Raw genomic sequence first — 21561 nt, 5'->3', positions numbered from 1 at the left:
AATTTATACATTTATTTTATTTTGAGATGATAAAAAATAGAAAAAAATTAAATAAAAAAAATATTCTCTCTTCTATTACATTTTCATTGTGTTTTTTGTTTTTATATGTTTTATTTTTTCCTTCTTTGTTTCTTTGATAAAATCACTCTAAGGAACATCTACATTTTTTATATTAAATAATTTGGTTTACTAAGTAAATGGTTTATATAGATTAATTTTTTTTTTACGAAAAAAAAAAATGTTTCTTTGAAGTGACATTAACGCATACATAAATCAAATGCATTCTGGCAAGTCCTTTAAATCGGAAAACATTATACATATAACAATAAGAATCTCAATTATCTACAACGGCTAAAATTACTATATTTTATTTAACATTAAAATATTTGGCTTAGCGCAATGGCAATTCTTCCATGGCACGTAATTTTGGATCCTTTTCGACGGGTTCTTCTCTCCTAAAAACTGCTTTGTAAGCAATTGAACCGATTAGAGCTGCTGCCAATGGTCCAACCCAGTAAATCCAGTGATCTGTGAAATCAGCATTCCATAAAGCTGGTGCGAAGGATCTTGCTGGATTCATACTAGCTCCGGTAAATGGTCCCTTTAAAGAGAGAGAAAAAAAATTAATAAAATCTCTTTTAGGGATATCAATTAAAGGACTTACTCCTGTGCAAGCTAATGAAGCAACAGCCAAACCAAACTTAATGGCAACCGAATCATGATGCTTAGCATTTCTTGGATCCCAAACACCACAGCAAACAAAGATCAAAACAGTCGTAAGGACAAATTCAATTCCAAGTCCTTGAAGAGTAGAAATTTCCGGACTAACTGTTGTCACACACAAACCATGTTCAGCTCCAGCAACTTTAATGGTGTTTGCCGGAACAAGTGCCTTCAACAAACCATATCCAATAAATGCACCCAAAAACTGGCCCACAACATAAATGGCACCCACAATTGGTGTCACCAATTTATAGATAACTGCTGCCAATGTTACAGCTGGATTCATATGAGCACCGGAAACACATCCAAATGATTGAATCAAAATCATTATGACCAGACCAAAATTGAAGGTCAACTGAAGGTGATTGTTTGGAAAGATATCGGTCTTAATACATCCCATGCAACCGAGGAATATTAGCAAACCTGTCGATATTAATTCGCCCAAAAAGACGGTTATTTTATCGACCACTGAGAGCTTCATATTGGAGCAGAATAAATCTGAAATGAAATAAATAAAATACCAGAAAACGTTATAATCCAATGTATGATGATGGAGGAATGTTATTTATTGAAATGCGAACTATTAATTGCCTATATAATCGCATAAATAATTTCTGTGGGTTAAAGTAACTTTATTTACATTTGTCTCAATTGAACTGAAACTCATCATCATACGGTACTCATACTTAGCTCATAGAGTTTGTATATATTTCCTGCATGTGAGGTTATCGATTTTTGTCATTACACACTGATAACAAATAAATGGAATGAAAAAGCTAATACAAAAGGCTTTCTATTTGTGTTTTTAATAAATATCAATACCCTATGCTAATCAAAAATGTTGAATAAGGAAAAAAGACGGGCAGAACTAATTCTTACGATTTGGATGTTTCTAAGAGTGCTGTGAGTTCTACGTGTTAATAGAGTTTGATAATTTAATAACATTTATACTTGCTGTTTGTACTACTGTGCTAATTTATAATAATCGATTTATTGTTCATTTATATGTTTGTTTGTAAAACAAATAATTTTTATTCCTAAATACAAATTCGTTCTCATCACATTCGAAAAGCCTTTTGATAAAGTCTTTAAGGTTATTGGCCCAAGACGTTTTGAATAAATAACGTTTTTAGTAATTTATCTTTGAAAAATGAATAATTCATCTTCTTTAATTACAAAAACGGATATTCCACTTTTCGATGGAACAAATTTTAATAACTGGCGTTTTCGCATCGAAATCGCTCTGGATGAGAAAAATTTGGGAATCTACATTGAAGAAAATCTGGAAAAGCTAGTTGAGGCTGGAAAGGATGAAGCAGAAAAAACGAGAATTCGATATGAAGAAAAGAGGTGCAAAAGTATAATTTTACAAAGCGTTCATGATAGCCAATTGGAAAACATCAAAGGGAAATCTTCAGCTAAAGAGATGGTTGATGGATTGGCGAGTATATTTAAACGCAAAACAATTGCAGGTCGAATTATGTTAGAGCGTCAACTACATTCTATGTCTTATCGTGAAGGTGACGATATGAAGGATCATATCTGCTTATATTCGGTTAATACATACTCACCGCCATTATCTACCTTCAGTTTTGCAATCTTACAACCATGTAAGGCTTCTGCACTAGCAACAAACTCTTGAAACCTTTCGAAAACTTCGCTCTTTCTTTGGATATAATAAACAGTAGTCGCTCTTGAGAAATCATCAGTGAAAGTAACGAAATATCTTGAACCATCGTGCGAAGGGACAGGCATTGGTTCGCAAACATCGCTGTGAATTAGCTCTAGAATTCGATTCGAACGTGGTTTCATTTTCTTTGCGAATGGAAGTCTTGACTGCTTTCCAAGAATACATGACTCGCAAAATGTATCTTCGGTGTTGATTTTCAATTTGTCCAGGCCATTTACCATTTTTCGACTGATCATTTTCTTCATGTCACCAAAATTCAAATGACTTAAACGAAAATGCCAAAAATTTTGAAGTGAATTCTTTGAATTTTCATCAGTGAACCCGGCAAATGCGCTTCTATCAATTTTGAAATCAACCTCGTAAAGTTTTCCTGCGCTTCGAGCTATGAAAATCGTTTTACCATTCAAAGATACGTTTGCTAAGTCTCCTTCAAAAGCAACATGACATCCACGCTTGGTTAAGCTGCGAATTGACAACAAGTTACACTGCAAACCTTTCACAAGTAACACATCTCTGATAACTTTTGTGTCACAATCGCCATTATGGAACGTTTTAATCAGAATGTCAACTCGTTGCTTGGCTATTAACTTCGCATTCTTCTTAGCAACAGATATCTCAATTTCTTCAATATCTCTCAGCTCATTAAAATAGGATTCATTATTTGCCATGTGTTCTGTAGCACCTGAGTCAAGAATAAACTTTACAGATGCACTTCTTGTATCTGTTTTGATTGCTGCGTTCACAGATGTGTCTAGTTGATCATCACCAGTGAGTCACAGCACTCAACGTAACGACTGCTTCATTTGATGATGTTGCATTCACACTACCCTTATTCGGTACTTCTTTCTTGAAATTCTTCTTGAACTTCTTTTTCGTCTTCTTGTTGCATTGTGACTTGATGTGGCCCGCTTGACCACAACCATAGCAAAGAATATTTGCATTCATTGCAACCGATGTTGATCTGACACCAGAAGACCCTGAATTGCGTTTGTTGTACTAATCCAACAATCGACATTTCACAAAGTCTAATGTTAAATTTGCCTGCTCAAGGGTCTCGATAGCTATAACCAAGGTATCGTAGGATTTTGGCAGAGTAAGCATCAACGAAATTGCAATATCAATGTCTTCCATCTCTTTTCCAGAGCTCTTGCGGTCATGGATCAATCTATCAAAACACAAGATATGATCCTTCATATAGTCACCTTCACGATAAGACATAGAATGTAGTTGACGCTCTAACATAATTCGACCTGCAATTGTTTTGCGTTCAAATATACTCGCCAATCCATCAACCATCTCTTTAGCTGAAGATTTCCCCTTGATGTTTTCCAATTGGCTATCATGAACGCTTTGTACAATTATACTTTTGCACCTCTTTTCTTCATATCGAATTGTCGTTTTTTCTGCTTCATCCTTTCCAGCCTCAACTAGCTTTTCCAGATTTTCTTCAATGTAGATTCCCAAATTTTTCTCATCCAGAGCGATTTCGATGCGAAAACGCCAGTTATTAAAATTTGTTCCATCGAAAAGTGGAATACCCGTTTTTGTAATTAAAGAAGATGAATTATACATTTTTCAAAGATAAATTACTAAAAACGTTATTTATTCAAAACATCCTGGGCCCATAACCTAAAAGACTTTATCAAAAAGGCTTTTACTACGAAATATTGACTCCACCAGTCAGTAACATTCTAAGTAAAAAAAACTGAAAATCATACTTGAAGTGGCTAATAATTTAATCTGTTGGACTTTCAAAAAAAAAAAATATTTAAAACTATAAAACAAATAAATATTCGGAAAAATTGAGATATCTTTAAAAAAATTATAATCTTGAAAAGTCCAAACGTTGGCGTTGTTCATGAAATATTTTCTTTTAAAGACTCTACATAAGATTTCAGTATAGACAAAAATCTTTGAAACTTGTGCAGCAAATTAATAGATAATAACAATTGAAGAATTTATATTCCAAATAGTGTAGTATTATGGTACTGTTGCCAACATTTTACTGTGTACAATATTTTTACTATAATTGTTTAGGATTGTCTATAGGTTCCGGAAAGAGTCCCATGTTGAAAAAGGGGTTTCAGAAAATTTATTTTAAACATGCACAAAATGTTGAAAAAGGTGTTTACTTAATAAATTTTCTATTAAAAATATTTACTACTTTTTGTGTATACAGCTTCATTTCTAATTTAACTTTTGTTTAATTTTAAAACAAACAAACTACAAAATAGTTCAAATGTTTGCTATTTTTCCAGTTTTCCAGACCATATAGCTTTTATTAATGAAAATACTTTTAAACAACAGGACCTGGCTTAGTGTATTAACACAATTGTGCACTTTGTGATACAAATATGAAGCTTTTATCATTTTGTAGTACTATAAAAAGTAATTTTCAGATATTCAGTCAAGTCCAAATCAAGTAGGAGAGAAATTTAGACGTCCGAGCTATTAAAAATTCATCTTTGTCTTATCATACAAATTTCTTGCTAAAATTTTCGGTATATATTATATAAACGGTTCGAGCACAAAAAAATTTATTCTTTGATTTACCCCAGAACACGAAAAATAGTACTAGACTAACCTCTTCAATATTGTGGAGATGTCTTCAAAACGAATATGTACAAGTACACAATGCATAGTAGAGAACATCTTCAACAATCACCTTACCAATAAAAAAAAACTGTAGTACTTATATTATCATAAATGTGCAATTACAAGAAGAACTAACAAGAAAACATTTGGTCACTACAAAAACCGATAGGTAGGTTCTTCTTCTTACCTTTACTCAGCGGCTACGTAATAAACACACGCACTTCACTAACTGGCTACAAAACTACTAAATTTTCCTATCTGAATTTCTGAGAGGAACGAGTAGTTTTTATTTTATTATTAACAACAATTCAATTATAACAAAGTTACATGTCTCTGTTTAAAAAGTAACGCAAGGTAATTAAAATTGTATTATTTGTTTGGGACACAATGAAAAAAAAATTGTTTGTTTTATTAAATGTTATAGGAAATAACTATCTTCTAGAATTGGAATAAAGACGAAAACTTTTAACTTTGATTAATTACAAAGTCATCGTTGAATAATTATGATATTTTCCTTTGTGTTACATAAATGAGTAATTTTTTTAAAGCGCGTTACAAATACCAACAATGGAACGGACCATCATTTTGCGGATAACTTGCATAAAATGTTGGCTAAATTTTGATTTGTTGCATACGACAATAAGCTACAGTAGTTTTTTCATCTGATTTGTACTATTTTCCCATAAAAATTATGAAATTAAATCGAAACGACCAATTGGTAGACATCGAAAAGTATGTTGTTCGTATTTTTTTAGTTTTTGTTTTTGCATTCCGAGAGATTTTGTTGTAGACTCAATAATCGTTGGCGATAATGTTCGTTACCGGAGTGCTTTATCTTATATTTCGAGAAACTTGTTAGTTATTAATTTAAAACGTAAATTGAAAAAATGCTGCAGATTGAACTCTAAAACAAAAACAAAAAGCTTCTTCCAAATTTAACCTTAGTAAAATTACATGCAAAATAGCCTGCTATTGGATTTTATAAATTTTACTTCGATCTTATTAAAAATTTGTTGTAAAATCTCAATCACTTTAACTAAAGATTTTTCCACTAAGAAAAAGGTTTGAATTCTTAACAAAAAAGCCAATTGATTAATTCAACAATATAACTCTCTGCCTTTACATTAAATCATGTTAATTTTACATCAAACAGAGCAGTATGCATTACTCTATTGTTTCTTTGTGTTTTTTTTTTCTTTAGATTGACGTCAATTTATGGCCAAGTTTACTTCTCAAAACTTTTTCTTTTCCTCATCTTTGATTACATTATTACTGACAATGATAAGAAATTCTTCTTGTCCGAGACTTTTTTTGATTCTTCTCACTTCTGAGAATAATAATTCAAACAGTGATACCAAAAAAACATAAAATACATCCTATTTCTTACAACAACAAAAATAAATGAAAGTTCTCTCAAACAAAACGAATAAAATAGGAAAAAAGAAAGGCAAAAAAAAAACTTTCGCAAACAATTATATTGTACAGCCCCAATTATCATTAATAAAGTTAATTTTCGATTGTTTAAGCAATTACGTCACATTAAGAAAAAAAGAAAGTTTTCCAAAAAAATATAAGAAAAGAATAAGAATCATTTCCGTCATTTCATGTTAAAGATTATCCTTATTAAAGACAAACCCAACTCACCCTATATAGGAACCTACTATTTACACAAGGGTTATTAGAAGAAAAAAAAGAAAGCTTATTTGTGGCCACACTCATCAGTCTAGGTGGCTCACATGAAGTTATTGCTGACAATTAAAAGTGATGAAGCACTTGAAATCGCTTGCTTCAAATCGCTACGGTGCGTCATCAGAGAGAGGAGAGATTGGATGCGGATAAATTCAAGCAAATAACGATTTAATGAAATTATTGCTCACACGAGAGGAAGCAAGAATAAGACACATCACATCCATAACTATTCCACACCACACACATGGATAAATTGGCTAGGCTCTATAACAATAGAAGATAGCCAACCAATAACCAACCCTCTTCCTCTACCTGATGTTGTATACTTGTGTGTGCTTCACTTAACCTAATGCAATCTTTGGTTTTGTATCTATGACTACTCTACTACTACCCTCTCTATACTCCACTAAAAAATATTACTCTATTTCAGCTTTAAAAGGGTTTGAGGACATGACCAGGGAATACACAAAACGAGTATATGGATAGTTTAAGGATATAAAAAAAAGGATAAAAGAGAAAAAGAGATAAACAATTGGGTTTGTGGGTTTTCAACTTTAGTTTTATGACTTTTTGCTGCATGCATATATAACAAAGCCACATATGGCACTACAAACTGGGAGGTACACACATGTTGCATTGCCTGATATGGTCAAAGAGTGGACTCGAGATATCCCACTTCTGAGCAATGTAATAAACTTTCTTCTGATTTAACCTTGCAAATATGTGTTAGAATATTGTTTTCATATATTGTTTTTTTTTTTTTTTTAATATAAAATCTCTGGAAAGTTCATAAAAAAATCCCATTGGAGTGGTTTTTAAGTTTAAAATTTATTATACTATATATTTAATGGAATATAAATTGAAACAATTCGATGAAAATTTAAATAGATCCTGATAAATTTTAAAAAGGACAAAAGAGATATAGGAAATAAAGAACTTTGTAGTTTTAGATGGAAAGTTTAATTGCACTTTCGTTTAATAATTTAATTGTATTTTAGTTTTTAAGGAAACAGAAGATTATTTGTTTATTTGTTTCATTACAAAACAAAATTACATTTCCAATCAAATAAATCCTAGGTCTAATTAGAATATTGTATTTTTGAAAACAAAAAAAAAAAAATAAAGGATTTAAAGGACTTCCATGAAAGCTATTCAATTAAAAGCATAAACCATTTTTGCACATCATATCTGCATTTAAATGACAATTTGATATCAAAATGTGTGGAAAAAAAACATTTACCACTAAAATCTAAAAAATTGTTAGTTCAAGGCTTTTTGCCTGCCAGGAATTTAAAAGGACACACACACGAGGTGATAGATTTTTTATGTTTAATTATTTTGAAAAATGATCCACATAACGTGTGTACATCACGTATCTTCTGCAACGCCAAAACGTTCAAGGGTTTATTGTTGTTTTTTTGCCACAAAATGGTATTTTATGAAGTATAGCATCACAGTGAGAATAGAACAAAAAAAAAGTTTTCCAGAAAACCCAATATTGAGAGAGAGAAAGCCTTGATGGGTTTTTGATTGAGATCTGTATGTAATTGATTTTTCGTGTGATGTGTGTACCTATACTAGGAAAATTGTGGCAATTTGCAGGAAAAAATGGACAGTAAAAGAGAGTGCGTGCAATTTTTTTTTTTGAAGTTATTTTGTTTTAACAATGAAACTGAAATAAAAGGGGAAAAATATTTGGTTTGCTTTTGTTTCCAAAGAATTAATAACCATATTATTGGAATATTATATTTTTTTTACTGTGTATTTAATTATAGGAATATTTGAATACAGAGAAATAAAATGATTGGTTTCAAAAATTTTTGGAAAGAATGGTTTTTGAGCATTCAACTGAAAAATTACAGTATTTGTCAAGAAATTTGGCTTTATTTATAGTCTATTCAATTATTTAGGATGACAAAAGGTAAGGGAATGCATTTTTATTGAATTATAATTTGGAAAGATTATGTTTTATCAACTATCACATTATTTTTATAAATAGACAAAAGTCATAAGGAAATCTAGCTTAAGAAGTTTATACACGGGGAGAATTTAATAAAGATTTGCCCTCAAAGAATAGTTTTATTGGACTGCAGTCACCCATGGCATTTTTTCACGTTTATCTTGGAAACTGTTTCTCGGATCGAAAAATTTCGTTCCACAGAAATGAAGTTCATTAAATTTTATAAAAAAAAACTGTATGCTTTTTTTCGTATCTCTAACAGTTTAAAAATAACTCTAGCGGCAAAAAAGAGAAACATTTTTCAATTTTTCACGTCACTCGAAAATCAGGTGAAGCTTCTATAAAGCTGATCATGAAGATCATAGAAGATACTTTGCGAACACTGTGGAAAATAGTTAAATTTCTAATGATCAATACCAAAGTCAACCAAACATTTAATCCAAAGTTTCAAAAATTTTCATGGACCCGTTTTCAAAAAATTGATTTTTCAACAAAAAAAAAAAATTGAGTTCTTTTTAATAAAATAAAGAAATGAGTTTTCCAAAATTTTACTTACATATGTTTAACTTTTTTCCTTTGAAATTGATTGAATCGTTGAAATCGGTTAAATCGTCAGAAATGAAGAAAACGGTTCTATGACAGATATGGTTAATAACGCCTCAAAAAATATGCGACAGGGAAAGTAAGATTTTTATTTTGGTTTATACGGTAAGTGCTATTTATTTTGTTGCTAAGTTTTCTTTAGGGTAACTTTCGTGAAAAAGTTTTGAGTTAGGTACTAATTCTTAGCAGGAAAACCCAACAAAATACCGATTTTCTCAAAATTTTTGTATGGAATCTTGGTTTTTATGTCATATTTTTCGTCATTTTTTGAAATTCTCCGAAAATTATTTTACGCATTCCTCTACGCTCTTAAGAGACTTTTTTACAATACAAAAAAAAATAATTTATATCCCACTATCCGTCTATAAACAAAATTTTTATATCAAATTCCATATTTATTTATTTCATGTGTTTTTTATAACTTTTTCTATACCATCTTCAACTACTTTCTCTTTTGATATTACTAGCCCATTTTTTTTTGTTTTGAAAGAAAATTTTGTCAGAAACTAATTCAATTTTTAGTTTCGTCATTCACTTTCCATGAAAACCAAATCTCCAACTATGAGTATTAAAAAGGTTGACGAAATATATTTTCTAAATAATTGTTATCTAAATTTTAAGATATTAATAATTGTTAACTACCTCGGCATCCTCTTCATTTTCACAACCTAAAACTGTTTTTAAAAATCCTTTAAAAATTCTTTTCTAAATACCACAAATGCCAATAATATTTACTCAACCTTTTTATTTATTGATTTAAACGTCTTTGGTGAGCAAATAAAAAATTGTACCAAAAGTTCTATCCTATTTTTCTTGGTATACACAATCACTGATTTTTATCTAGGTATTGCTCACCAAATGTTTGTTCTCAATCTTTTTATTTAATTTTCACACAATCAATATTGTTGCTGTTCATGTCTCCGTTCACGCTATGAAGGATGCAACCAACCTTTTTATTGATATAAGAAAATATAACTCCTCCAGGAAGATTAAATATGATTTTTTACTGCAATTTTTCATAGAAGAAATTATTTCCGATATATTGTAGAATACCCTTTTTCGTAAGGAGCCTTGAGTTTATTTCTTCTAAATATTTAGAAAACTTTTTTTCATAGTTTTGTGCAAATATTTTGCAAAAAAAAAATCAATTTCCTTAAAATGCATTGGGTACCCCGCGAATTTTTTTTTTTTGTAAAACTCTGCGAAAGATGGAAAACGAACATTTCTGTGTTCATATATTTTCCTTTTTGTCTTTTGATAAATAAAATCAGATTCAAGAGATTTTCCAATCAAAATCTATTACATTAAAGCCTTCCTGTATTGCATCTAATTTATAACGAAAAATTCCAATAATTTCAATCACTGTATCTGACTTCTTTGAACCTATCTTTAATCGATCATTGTTAACATTCATTTATTCAATTGTTTACATTAATTTGTGCTACTAAGTATGCGAATATGTTTTGAATATTAAAAATTAAAAATACCAATGCAATGCTATTTTAAAACCAATAGATTATCTCTTGCGCAATTAAAGTAAGTATTTAGAAAGTTATTTTTTTTTTTTTTTCAAAACATCTCGATTGATTCGTGATTAAAATTGTAATTGCGGTTCGCTTTTGAAAAAAAAGAAAAGATAATAAATGTACATAGAAGTAGCTCCTCTCGTATGTCAATTGTAAATGTAAATTTTCTTCTAATTTTTTTCTTCTGAATTGATTAAAAAAAATATAATGCACAACAAGGGTATCAATGAAATCGATTTTATTTCTTTGTTGTTGTGTTTTATTTTTTTTTAATTTATTTTTAAATGAACTTGACAAAATTAAATGCAAATAAACAGCAAAAAAAATAAAGTATTTGAATTCGAGTTCATAATCTATACATACGATAATGCATTGTTAACTTCTGATGGAAAAGTACTAACATACACATGTAAAAATGTATCAACATGTTATACCAGAACGAAACAAAAAATGTTCATTAAAAAAAAAGTTAAATGAATGAATTACAACACTTTTCTTATCGAAATTTATTCTCGGATGTTTATATTTGGCAGTGTCACTTTTTTGATGGAAGATAATGTGATGTGATGATAAGTATCTTTGTCGTATTTCATTTTTGGAAACTGGAGTATATTTACATTTATTGCTTCACTTTTAATTTTAATGGAAATATATTAAAAAAAAAACAAAACAATTTATGACGTTTTTTTTTCTGGAATATGAAGGACAAACAAATATTTTGTATTTGTTATTATCTTATAAGAACCGGGTTTAAAGACTTTTTTTGTTGAAGTCAACAGTTTTGTATTAAAAAATTTGTAAATTATTGTATTAAAAAAAAACACAAAATTTTTTTTCAGCTCCAAACCAAATAAATGTAGGTAGGTACCTATGTGTTTTGAATAAAATTTTAAATTATGATAATTTTTATTTTTTTTTTCTTTAAGAAATTTGATATTACAATCACAATACCCATGTATTATTCTATTATTATTATCAATAGCAAAAGTTTTGTTTTTTTTTTTTTAATCTCTCATTAATGTACAATACTAGGAATTAAATCATTCACATGGTCATGACCATACAAATCTAATTGGCTAGATAATTTTGTCAACAATGCAAATTATATATTAACAGTTTAAGTTTTTTAGTAGAAAAAAGTTACTCATACGCCTCAGTGACCCACCAAATTTCTTCGTGTGTTGCCCAACTTTAATGACTGATTTTTTTATATTTATAAAAAAATCTAAAACATTTTGCAGTGGGAAAATTATTGTGTCATTATATTTTTGAAAGTGATATAAGTAATTTATGAATTCTTTTCAAAAATAATATCAAAATTCAACAATTTAGAAGTTTTTTGTCTTAAAATTTAAAAATGGGGCAACTAACACATCTATTGTCTATAGGTTTTTTTTTTTTGGTTAATAGGTACTGAATTGCGTTTAATTTGAATTTTGATTTAATAAGTTGTTGTTTTTTTTATTCATGTTGTTAATTTTTTAGAGAAAAATAAGAAAATGGTACATTTTTTTTCTACTGCAGTCTTATTGGGGCTTTTATAAACCTACAAATTGTAATTAAATTTATTTCTTTGAGGATTTTTTTCATAGAATGTTTAGAAAATTATTTGTACGTAGAGAAGATTTTCTAACAAGTTTGTATGGGAACGTAGACAAATTTTTGTCTAGTAATAATTTTGAATTATATATGATTCATGAAAGTAGAAAACACTGTACAAAATAGATCTCATGTATCAAAATATGATTCTTTGGACAGTGAAGTTGTTAAATTAACAGCTGTTAGAAAAACACTTTGATGTTTTTTTTGTAGAATTTCAAATGATACATGAATGTTACATGAATGTTAATGCTTTTTCAATCAAATTTATCTTTTAAGAAAATTGTACGAAAAATTTGTTTTTGAATGTACGAGTACCTATATATAAAAAATTAAGTCTTTTAGTTGATCACTGATTTTCGGCATCTGACTTTGAATAGCAACTTATGATTTTTGAGAAAAATTTTAATGTTGGGATTTTTGACGAATTTAATTTAAAAAAAAATTGCCTAAAGTTGAAAAGTTATCGAAAAAATTTTTCATTTTTAAAAAGTTTGGAATCCAATTATCAGGATTAAAACCTTTTATTTAAGATTGTGTGGAAAAACTATACTTTTGTTTTTGAAAATATTTAGAAAAATAGAAAAATAAAAACAAAAAAACATTTTTCCGTAAATGACAGTAATATTGGCGAAAGATGTTTTTCCATAGAAACCAAATTATACTTTTCTAATGGCCTTTGACCTTTATAATTTGAATCTAGCATTAAAATAGCTCTTAAGTGCAAAGTTTTTGAGATACTGAATTTTGAACGTCAAAAACACTATTTTTGTGAAGTTTTAGCATGGTTATATCTCAAAAACGTGATGTAATAGAATTTTTCTGACTTCGGATTCGAGCACAAAAAAACATTAGAAAAATATACTCTGATTTATATAAAAAACGTTTTGACTAGTGTAATCGAGCAGGGCATTCGATTTTTTCTGCCCTGTACTTCACTAGTCACAAAGTTTTTTTTTTATAGAAATCAAGGTATATTTTTAAAATTTCTTTAGCACCACTATTATACTCTGTAAAACATTTATTTAATATTACTTTCCACTTTTCAAAAAAAAAAAAAAAATAGCTAATACCTCTTATTTTGTAAAAACGTTCGATTAAAAAAAAATTGAGAAAAAGAATCAGCTCAATAAGTATTCAAGGTCACTTCTATCATTCACTTGTAAAATGTACCAACTTTTGATAACTTTAAAGAACTTTTACAAAATTCAAATTAAATAAAATGTTCACTGACAATTCTTTTCACCAAATCATACCACGAATTTGTTTTGAAATAAAAAATCTGTAAAGAATTTCAGAAGTTTAAACTGGTGGAATTTCAACCTTTTTTTTTATTGTATTGTTAAAAAATAAAGAGATTACTTCTAATTATAATTGTCTAGGGTTCTAACTCTTGGATCACAAGATCAAACATAAATATTGAATAACAGTCTATGTGACTCTCTAAAGAAGGTTAAAAGTTATCATATTCTTTTAACAAATACTAAGTTAAAATGTTATCACTTTTCATAAGAATTCAAAACCTACTACAAGAAGCTGTAGTCTGTTCAGAAAAGATAAATTATTTTTATTTTTTTCATTATTTATTTTTAGCAAATTAAAAAAAAATCAACGCACATGATATGCCACTGTTTAATGAAAGATTAATACCATATCTCCACACGAAACACACTTAACACAATTTAATTACTACTCATAAACTTCCTTGTACTACTTAAGTAGTTTTTCTTATCATTTAAAAAAAAAGCTATAAAAAACCCAACTTCATTAAATCAATTCACAACAAATCTCAACAACTAATTCAACACTTTTTTTTCACTTACATCATACAAAGAATACAACTCTCAGATGTTGAAATATTATATTTGTCGTTGTTTTTAGTTACGACAAGAACCTTATCCGGTACAACAAACAGAACAGCACACAAAAAACCAATGAACAACAAAAATTACGAGAAGAAATTCGATTTTAATTTGTTATTTGTTATTAGGGTGGTAATTCGATAATGCTCTTCAGGACAGATGCGATGACTAAAGTTCCGATATATGTTGTGTCCGATGTCAATAAAATCTGCCAAGCCCACCACCCGAGGTATACGATCCATGAAATATAATAAGCAACTAATTTCAGATTAATTTAATAAAAGATTTTATGTGTGCACGTTTCGAAATAAAATATAATTCTCATTTTGTTTTTTATTTGTATTTTCTTAATCTGAAGTGTTTGTTGAATATTATCTCTATCAGGCGATATCATGATACACTATGAGAGTAAACGACGACGACTAAATGCAACCAATGACAGTAGGAATTATTTTTTATTCGTTAAGTCAATATTAATCAAAACGATTGATTACAATAGTTGTGAATGTGCAATACATAATAAAAATTTAGTCGAATCCTTATAAAACCTCCTACAACAAAATATATTTACACCTACATTCGAATTTTGGTATATCAAAAAATGGGTAGAATTATGTGGTGTAATATTGCCTTGAGTACCTGTAATTATCTTAATGTGAGAGGAAAACGAAAAAGAATAATTATGTGGTTCCATATCTTCTACACGTAAGGTTTTGTGTGATTTAATTAATTTCAGGATTCAAGAGCGTAGAACAATTTTTTTTTTTGAATTATTTAAATTGGGATTTTTTTAGTTTTAGAAGATTTTAAGTATTTTTTTTTTTTTTTTCATAAAAACTTAGATAGCCTATAACCAGTGGGTAAGCAGGAAAATTTCAACGATAAATTAAGTGCCAAATTTTGATAAGTAGTTTATAATTTATCAGGGAAAATAAAGTACATACATATAAGTAAGTACAATTCTTGCTACGTCAACTGATGCGTTACGTCTTGTGAGGAGATAAAAGTTAGTTGTTTAGAATTGAAGGTACATAATTCGAGGAAACGGTGGAGTTTTCTAAGGTAGAGAATTAAACACTTCTAAAATCATTCTTTATTAATAAAGAAATTAGCTCCTACTGAGGATAAGCTTGTTTTAATTTCCTACGTCTCAAGATAATTTTGCTAAAATTAAAATGAAAACCCGTTTTATTGCTTTACTTACAGAAAGAAGTTAAAAAAAGGATGGTTTGAATAAAATTTGCTCAAAACTCAATTTTTCGAAGCAGTAAATTGAAAATTTTGTTTTTCAAAATTCTGCAAATTTATTATTCTGCTTTTCAAAATTCTATAATTCCAAAACTCTGCAATAAAACAGTTTTTTTAATGGCCTGTTTGAATAAATTTAGTACTTTTTTTATTATCAGCACTATTTCTATTATCATTTACAAAATTTTGGCATACAGAATATTTATATTGGAGATGCCGCGAACATTCGGCCACTATTCGGTATTCGGCCTATTCGGCCTATTTTTCTGGTATTCGGTATTCGGCCGAATAGTTAAACTATTCGGCCGAATATGGAGAAGAAAAAAGACATAAATTATTATACCAAAATGTGTGTTTTATTAAAAAATTTTAATTTTAGCACTTAAAATCTACTAAAGGCAAGTTGTGGTGTTGTGAAAACTATTTGTTCCGCATTTGTTGGTAGTAAACGATTACGTTTATCTTCGTAGACTATTCCTGCTTCGAAAAATAGTCTTTCACTGTAAACACTTGTCCCAGGAGAAGAAAGGTAGACTTTAGGAAATGAGGAGGTGATTTCTGAAACCAGCTATCTGACCTGAAGGAAGTTTTGAGTAAAATGCCAAAAACCTTTACTTCGTAATACAGAAGATGTAGAGCAAAATAATCTTCTACAAATTTATTCTTTACGAAATTTTAATAAAATTAAAGTTTTCAAAATAAATATATCTCAAGTCTTTCTATTGAAAATTCCTTATTAAAAAGTCGGTATATCTGCTTTTGGAAGTACGAGTATAATTGCGTTATGTCTTCTTTTGGAAGTAAAACTATTAAAAAATTCTTCTTTTGCAGGTAAAATCACGATTTTTTTTTTAAATTTTTTGTAAATAAACCTTTATCAATATCAGTATTTTAGTTTATAACAAGAAACAAAAATACATTTTTATAAATGAAATTGAATTAAAATGCGTTTCTGGATCGCACGTACTTGCTCTTGTAATTTGGAGTGTCTATTTTGGTTATTTGAATAGCTCTAGATATATTTAATTTTTTTAAATGATAAGAAATAACAGTCTAAATTTTGAAAAAAATTGGTACGAAATAAGCTAAAAAATAAGTCAATTTTCGCAAAAAACCACAAGCATTATCCAAATTTTTGAGAAAAATTAAAAATACAGATTCTTAATATTATTTACTAAAACCCTTAAGTACACAAAATTTAATTAAAATCGTTAGACCGTTTAGGTCCTAGCACGCTGTACAGATGGACGAACGGAACTAAGTGATGACGAAAACTACTTTTGTAACTCCTCCATCATCGTAATGAGGCATTTTATCATACGTCAAATTGATATTTTTTTTACTGAAGAGGCCTTATTGGAAAGAACATTTTGCGTAGGCCATTTTGGAAAAAATATTTGGTGTTCAATAGGCTGTTTTGGAAATAAAGTCGTTTTTTGACATTGAATAACTATCTCTGTGTGCTGTTAAGAAAATTATTTTTGATTGAATCAGACGCGCGTTGAAAAGACCTAAAAAATGACATGCATATCTCATTTTCCAATTTTTTTCCGATAGCTGGAAATCAGCTCCTCAAATGTTGTCAAAATATGAAATTTTGTAGTATGTGTTGACCACCACTTGTATGGGTCCGCCGTTCGATCTTGGCGAACAGTCCTCATATATAATTCGATTTTAGATGTCTACCTTTGCAATACTAGGTAGTGTGTTCAGACATTTATCTTAAAAGTAGTTCAGTTATTCATCGTTACAATACGATGTTGTTGGGAAATTTTTAAGCTACATCTATTCTTGAAACAAATTATAAAATTTTTGAAATTACCAACGTTTTTTTCTGAGTGTCCTTGGCCGAATATTCGGCGGCCGAATATTCGGTAATCGGCCGAGAAGCGTGGCCGAATATTCGGTATTCGGCCAAACCAATGTTCGCGGCATCTCTAATTTATATCCAGAATCTTGTATTTACAGAATATTGCAATACATCATTTTGAATTTACAGTATTAAAAAAAAAAAAACAGAATTTTTAATTTTTTATTAATCCTCATTTTATGGAAAACCTTAAATGATTTAACAAGCAATAACATCAACAAAATGTACAACTGTTCAAGTTACTTAAATTTTAAAAGTTTATAATAAAATTAATTAAAGTCTATCAATCAAAAAATTTCTGAAAAATTAGTTTTTTTTAAATTAAATCATTTTACATGGAAAATAACATTGAACTTAAAATTCTTGAACAAAATATTTGTTTATTTTATAACAAAAAAACAAAAAAATTGAACAAATAAATTGTTCAATTCTTTATATTGTCTTTCTACTGGTAGCAAATAACGTTTAAGCAGAATTACTAGCAATATAAATATTGTTTTTGGTTGAAAAATGACTAAAAACAGTGGGAAACTCTCAAAATAATTGAAAAAACTTTCAAAAAAAATTTTGTTCGAAGTCGTACAGATAAATCGAAAAACTAATGATGCCAATGGATTTCTCGGGTCCGAAGTAGGGCGAAACAGTTATTCGAGCACCTGTCAAGAATTTCGACTTGCACAGTGTAATTATTAATGATTTTTCCATTTAAATACACATCTAGTTTTATTTGTTTTTGTTGCTTTAAAAAACAATAAAAGCATTGCTATAATGAAATATCCTTTAATTAGAAAAATTGTGTCTTATTTAAAAATTAAAAAAAAATTTACTCTTCACATTTAAATAATCCTACAAAAAAAAATATATATTAAATTCGTTTGACTTAACTGTTAATTTTGTTTTGTTCCTTAAAATACCCATAAATTACCATTTTTCTACCCATATGGGTTTTTGCAATTAAAATAAAACTCAAATCAAATCAAATAAGAGTTAGCACACAGAGAGACTTTCATATCCTTTTTTTTTCTACTTAAAATCCATAGAAACTCGTCTGCCATTGGCATTGGCAGCTGCTTTGTCGAGAAAAACAAGAAAATAAAATGGAATAAATTAACAAAAAATTCAATTAAAAATATTTTGGCAAAAACTTTTTTGAATGTCAAAGTTTAATGAAGATATTTTCTCTTAATTTTGATCAAAAAAGATATGAACCATCACTGTTTTTACCGTTTAATCAACTTTATTTTTATTTTCTTCTTCTTCTCTTTAACTTTTTACTTCAAACGGATTTAAATACAAAAAATAAAAGCTAATTGTATCTTTCTTTTTAAAGAGAAATTGAAAAAAAAACTCGTCTACATAATTTTCTTCAAATTTATTAATTTTTTTTTTTTTTATTTTTCAGTAAACCCAGCCCGAGGATTTAACTTCAGGGTTAAATAATGACATCCTATACAGGATAATAAAATATAAATAAAAATACAAAAAAAAAATAATGAAAAACGTTTTTCTGTGAACAAATTCTTGCCTGACTTATTTTCAACTCAACATTCCATCCCTCTTCATGGCCGCCTGTCCTTTGAATACATCCTTGGACAGTACAAAAAAGGCGTGTTGCCAAGAAACGTGATTATAGGTTTGAATTTGAAAGTGAATTGAAAAGTGTAAGCATCAACTGGACTAATAAATTCTTATCAAATAAACGGACTTTTGTTATTTTCTAAATTGAATTTCAAAATTGGAATTAAAAAATATCTGTCCTATTTGATGTTGAATAGCCTTCAAAAGGATCAAAATTTTATCTTTGTTTATATAAAAATTCAATAAAATTCTATTAACAATAATTGCCCAAGTCCCATTTACTTTGAAACAACAAAACATTTATTTCAATATAAAAAAATAGTACGTATACACCACAGTGACCTCCAATAAGTAGGTATCTACTTAAAGAGAATACCAATGCTAATAAAAAAAATCCATATTCAGATGGAATAAATTTGAATTTTCTACTAAATTCAAACTGAATATGAAGGGAAAATAATGCAAAAATGTGCATATACTCGTGCACACATCAACAGTTTGTTTGAATGTCAATATAATCTCCATACGAAGCTATCGTTCCGATTACCCTGATAATTCCTAAAGAATATTCCGCCCCATTGACATTCTTTTTGTAAATATTTATAAAAAAAACAACAACAGCAAGAAAAAAGTATAAACTATTGACAACACTTTGATAGACTATAATACCTTATAAAGTATAGGAATTTATTTTTAAAAAGAAGGGGTATGAGGAAGGGAAAAAAAAGTTTTTATCGAGGCATAATTCAGTTTCACGATAACACTCAATTTGCCTGCAAAAAAAAATAGACATGTCAATAAATTTCCCTTGGTGTTTTTCTTCAGATCAGATCGATTTACAAATTTATTTTTATTTTATGAATGTTTTTTTTTTTATCTACTATGGATACTCGTATATTCTCAGGGGTAAATATCGGAAATACAAACCGGTTGTAAGCACTTTGTGGGGTAATAATAAACTACTACTTCTTGATGAATAGCCATGGTTTCAAATGTATGAAATAAAACAAAAAATGTGAAAAATTATTTTGAGGATGGATTATTATATTGTATTTACTGTTTGGGGTTATTTTGGCATCACTTATAACATTATTTAATTTTTTGCTATTTGGTTTAATAAATATTCATTTTTTCGAAATAGGTCAAGTTGATTTATGATTCAAATAAATAAAGAAAAAATATTAATTTACAAAATTTATTAGATATAATTATTTACAAGGGATTATTTAGTTTATTATTGAAATTATTTTAAATTTTAAAATTTTGATATCACCAGTGAATAGGTTAACCATTTAGAGAGGAATATTTGCGTTTGGTAGTTTTAATCTTTAATCCGATTATTTGAAACCAAAATATGTCAAGACCTTTAGATTCTAAATGGTTGCCTTTAATATGTATCAAAATGGATAGTTGAATGATTTCAAAAACATTTTGTCTTATTTGTTTGAAAAAAAGTCGTGAAAAAACAGAAAACAGAAGTTTAATAAAAAAAAGAGAGACAATTTTCCAATTCCGAAAATTCTTCGTTATACAAGAAATTTTAAGGAATTGTTATATTTGGAAACATAAACTTTTTAAAAGGTGTTTTGGCTATTTTAAAATAACTTTAAATACATTTTTTCTTTTCTTTTAAAATGAATAATAAAATTAATGATAAATTAACAAAAATTATAATATTATTATTTTTAAAGTATGAATTTAAAAATGTAAACAAAAAAATATTGGTACAGAATATGCATTTAATGACACATTGAGTCCTTTATTCAAATTTTTTTTTTGACGTGATAACGTCTTATAAATCGATGAACCATGGCAGCCACCATAAAAAAGTGACGCCATTTTCTAACGTTCCACTCTCGCACTTTCGCAGTGCGGCAAAAATTTCAATTCAAAATTAAAAATAAACTATTAGAGATACAAAAATCTTCTATAGCTTATTTGTTAAGCTAAAGTTAAATACGTTTGAAGGATTTTAAAAAATTCCATCTTTTAATAGGGTAAATAGGGGTAAAACAAAATTTCAAAAAATTTTCTATTTTCTAAACGCGACAATGTAAAGAGTTAAATTTTTTTAAATCAATAGATAAATTTATTGCAAAACTGACTGATATATTGAAAATATTATAAAATATTTTAAAACCAAGCTATTAATGGTTTTCTAAAACTAAGACATGAGGTAGACCTTTGACAAAGTAGTGATTATATAGGTAGGGGAATTTTTTTTTGACAATTTGAAAAACGTCATTCGAAAGATAATAAAAAAAAGTTAAGGGTCTAATACGGATTTTTTTTAGTCTCTGCGTTTCGAAATATGAATTTTTGAAAAAACACCTACTTATTTTGGGGTATTTTAGGGTGAGTTTTTATTTTTTTTAATTTTTGTAGCATTCAAAAATCTCAAGCTTATAGAACATGTAGTCTATGACTGTGCGCATACATGTGCAAAAAATTGGTATTTTAAAATGGTTTTTGACTGAATAACGGGAAAAACAAGTTTTTTTGTTCTTATATTGTAGATAGATAATAAACAGGACTATATCTGTGCAAAATTTCAATCAATGTTGTAGTCACAATTTTGAGATAAGTTTTATTATTCAACAGGTTCTATCTTTTGATCT

The 21561-nt window shown here is 28.4% G+C and overlaps 1 protein-coding gene across 4 annotated transcripts in view; it reads right to left on the bottom strand.

The window, feature by feature from the left end:
• Positions 1-241: 241 nt before the first annotated feature.
• Positions 242-21561, bottom strand: part of LOC129914946 (aquaporin AQPAn.G-like) — a 61020-nt gene continuing 39700 nt past the window's right edge. For 3 of the 4 annotated variants that reach the window (XM_055994399.1, XM_055994413.1, XM_055994418.1), the window contains 2 exons: positions 665-1221; positions 242-601 (listed from right to left, as the gene is read on the bottom strand). In XM_055994399.1, coding sequence (XP_055850374.1) covers positions 392-601; positions 665-1221 — 767 coding nt within the window. In that variant the 3' untranslated portion in view covers positions 242-391. Of the gene's footprint in view, positions 602-664; positions 1222-14208; positions 14462-21561 lie in introns of those variants that run through there. The other variant, XM_055994406.1, reaches the window with a different exon arrangement.

This window comes from Episyrphus balteatus, chromosome 1 (assembly GCF_945859705.1).
Source record: "Episyrphus balteatus chromosome 1, idEpiBalt1.1, whole genome shotgun sequence".
Lineage (NCBI taxonomy): Eukaryota > Metazoa > Arthropoda > Insecta > Diptera > Syrphidae > Episyrphus > Episyrphus balteatus.
The sequence above is the reverse complement of the archived record's forward strand: the minus strand, read 5'-3'. Positions and strand labels throughout refer to the sequence as shown.